Source organism: Sphaeroforma arctica, assembly GCF_001186125.1.
Source record: "Sphaeroforma arctica JP610 unplaced genomic scaffold supercont1.1175, whole genome shotgun sequence".
Taxonomy (NCBI): domain Eukaryota; class Ichthyosporea; order Ichthyophonida; genus Sphaeroforma; species Sphaeroforma arctica.
Window position 1 is genome coordinate 1 of NW_014039383.1, and position 963 is coordinate 963.

The 963-nt window shown below is 45.2% G+C and overlaps 1 protein-coding gene across 1 annotated transcript in view; it reads right to left on the reverse strand.

The window, feature by feature from the left end:
* Positions 1 to 445: 445 nt before the first annotated feature.
* The window catches only part of SARC_10222 (hypothetical protein), a gene marked incomplete at both ends in the record, with an annotated part of 1484 nt that continues 966 nt past the window's right edge, over positions 446 to 963 (reverse strand). Inside the window, one exon of the mRNA XM_014295741.1 lies at positions 446 to 672. Within this exon, the coding sequence (XP_014151216.1) occupies positions 446 to 672 (227 nt within the window). The remainder of the gene's footprint in view (positions 673 to 963) is intronic.

Below are 963 nucleotides of genomic sequence, written 5' to 3' on the forward strand. Positions count from 1 at the left end.
GAATCGTCCGTGTGAGATAGAACAAAACAAACAATATATATATATATATATATATATATATATATCGATAAAACCTTACAGATTATAGACCATTGCCCACCCCAAAATGTTGTGACATGTTTGAAAAGATACGAACGGTCGGGGTTGCGAGTACAACACGCACGACGGATGACAAAATGACCGCAACTCCATTCGCGCGCTCCGCTTAAGTTAAAATCAACAAATCATATCGCTTCATACGGGATATCTTCACCAATGGCGATGGCGAACTAAAAATAGATATTGATTCGTTCCCTATATGATGTCTCTACCAATGGTGACCCAGACAAAATCGCAACACGCTCTGAGGGGATACAGATCCATTACATTCGACCAAAAAGGGCCTCCGGAACAAACCCTAAAACCCTGGAGTTAACAAAACCAATCACAACGTGGAGGATTTGGGCTACGGAACACACCTTGGTGCAACGCCATCACAAGCGCCCGTAGCCAATGAAACCAGCTCTTTAAGTATGGCTAAGCCAATCAGATGGCCCTGATCACCTGCCTGGAACCGCTTGTTCCACACCCACCGCGCGAGCCCCTCGACGTGTTCTCGATGTTCATTGGTAAGAGCGTCTGTTAACAGACTCTTGTCCCCTGCGCCCAGGCTGACGGTGGGTGTGGGTGTATCTGTGTGGGTGTGGGTGTATACAAACAGTGCTTTAAGTAGGTAGACATAAGGGGGTAGGTACACACAGACATCCACACATGTTGATCGATGTGTATTTGAGTATGTATGCATGGATAGGTAGGTGAAACCGTCGACCCGTCAGTCGGTTATCGAATTTTAGAGCGTTGCTTATCAGACTCTTGCTTGTTCTCTGTGCCCAGGCTGACGGTGAGCGCGGGTGTGGGTTCGAATACAAACAGTGCTATATATATATATTTATACACACACATACATACATAAATACTTAAAAA